This window comes from Coffea eugenioides, chromosome 11 (genome assembly GCF_003713205.1).
Source record: "Coffea eugenioides isolate CCC68of chromosome 11, Ceug_1.0, whole genome shotgun sequence".
Taxonomy (NCBI): Eukaryota; Viridiplantae; Streptophyta; class Magnoliopsida; order Gentianales; family Rubiaceae; genus Coffea; species Coffea eugenioides.
The window spans coordinates 38332965-38334909 of NC_040045.1; the positions used below are offsets into that span (position 1 = coordinate 38332965).

Sequence of the window (1945 nt, forward strand, 5' to 3'; positions counted from 1 at the left end):
CCTCACATTAAATATGGTACAACTTTATGGGAACTTGAATTGATGATAAAAAAAGAATCAACTCTCATTAAATGGAGTAGGTTTATAGTAACAACTACTTACATTGAATAAGAGTATTTTAGGAAAATTAAAATACAACTACATTTTTCAATTCGAAAGTGGACTACAATTTGGGACAGATGAAAAAGGAATACAGGACTATTAAAGTGGGACGGAGAGAGTATTATATAAATTTCTATTCTACAACTACTGCTGCTACAAAAATCTTCCCCCCTCATCTTCCCCCTTCTCGTCCCAAGAGAAAAGGAGGGAAAAGAACTTCTTCCTCCTCCTACTACATTTTCAATTTTCTCCCATCCAAAAATTAAAAAAAAAAAAAAACCAAAAATGAGGGAAATCTTGCACATTCAAGGAGGTCAATGCGGGAATCAAATTGGTTCCAAATTCTGGGAAGTAATCTACGACGTGCACGGGGTTGATCCAACCGGCCATTACAGGGGAGATGGCTCCAATGATCTTCAATTGGAACGCATCAATGTCTATTTCAATGAGGCTTCCGATGGCTGTTATGTTCCTCGGGCTATCCTCATGGATCTCGAGCCGACACAATGGACAACAGTAGGTTCGGCACTTATGGCCAGATCTTCGAGCCCAACAACTTCGTCTTTGGTCAGTCTGGTGCCGATAACAACTGGACTAAAGTGTTAGGGTATCAGGCCAATTATTTGAAAAGGAAAAAACCAACAATTTAATAGAAAATAATATCTAGCATGAACGATGAACAACACACAAGAATTAACGTGGTTCGACTTAATCACCAAGCCTACATCCACGGAGAAAAAAACTTGCTCTTACTATGAGAAAAACACCACAAGATTACAACTTGATTCCCAAGCCCCAACTCTTGTATAACCCTCTCACCCACTAAAAACTCTCTCACCCCTTTCTTGTGTATCTTTGTAATATTCCAATCTACCAATTTATAGAGAACATTACTGCTAAAAAATCAAATAACAATTGAAAACCAATACTATTTCCTAAACTCATATAGAGTAGAAAAATAGTATCTAGCTAAATAGGAATTTACTTGACTACTACTTCAAGTAACTAAATCCAATTAGAAAACTAGTTACTTCCCACACCAAATAGGAATCTTGACTAAAAGAAATTAAGCCAATTTCCTAACAAATCTCCACCTTGGCGAATATTTCTTTTAGCAAACACAACAAATCATCCAAAAAAAACTCCATTTGCCTTTTCCCACCAAGTACCTTGGTGCCTAACTACACACCTGAATCAATACGGTCTTGTTTTCAATTGAGTCAATCGGCAAATGAACGTGTGTAGCTAACCGAGTCCAACATCTAGTTGACTCGCGAGAGGGGCCTCAATTCACCCTCTCCCATAGCAGGATTTTTCCTCTCACTACCATTTGTAATTTGAGCATTCTTGGATCCCCTTCCGCTCCCAATCCATTGAGGTATTCAAATGGTACAGATTACCATACTTCTTCCCCATCAACAAGACCATCTCGCCATGTGTGATTTTCAAGACTCCACCTGCAGCGGAAAAATGGTAACCCTCGGAGTCTCACTGGCTCAAAAAAATTAGATTCCTTCGTAATTTTGGGACATAAGCCACACCACCCAAAGAACGAATCTCTCCATTCAACATTTTGATTTTTACCACTCCAACACCTTTGACTTGACAAGTAGATCCATCTCCCAAGGACATAAAACCTGTCTTCTTTCTTTGGAGAGTACCAAAATAGCCTAATCTGGAGCAAACATGTGAAACACATCCAGAATCTAAAATCCAACCATCACGAGAAGAAGTATTATTACCTTTGGAGATTATGAGAATATCTCCACCCGATGCATATCCAGCAACATTATCATAGTCATTCTCATCATTTTTCTTTCGATGAGGGCAATATTTTTTGATA

General features: G+C 38.3%; 1 protein-coding gene across 1 annotated transcript; it reads left to right on the forward strand.

Moving 5' to 3' along the window:
* The first annotated feature begins 387 nt into the window (after positions 1-387).
* On the forward strand, positions 388-708 carry LOC113752522 (tubulin beta-6 chain-like). Its single transcript, XM_027296635.1, has one exon. It carries the CDS (start codon positions 388-390, stop codon positions 706-708), a length of 321 nt encoding a protein of 106 aa, XP_027152436.1.
* The last annotated feature ends 1237 nt before the right edge of the window (positions 709-1945 follow it).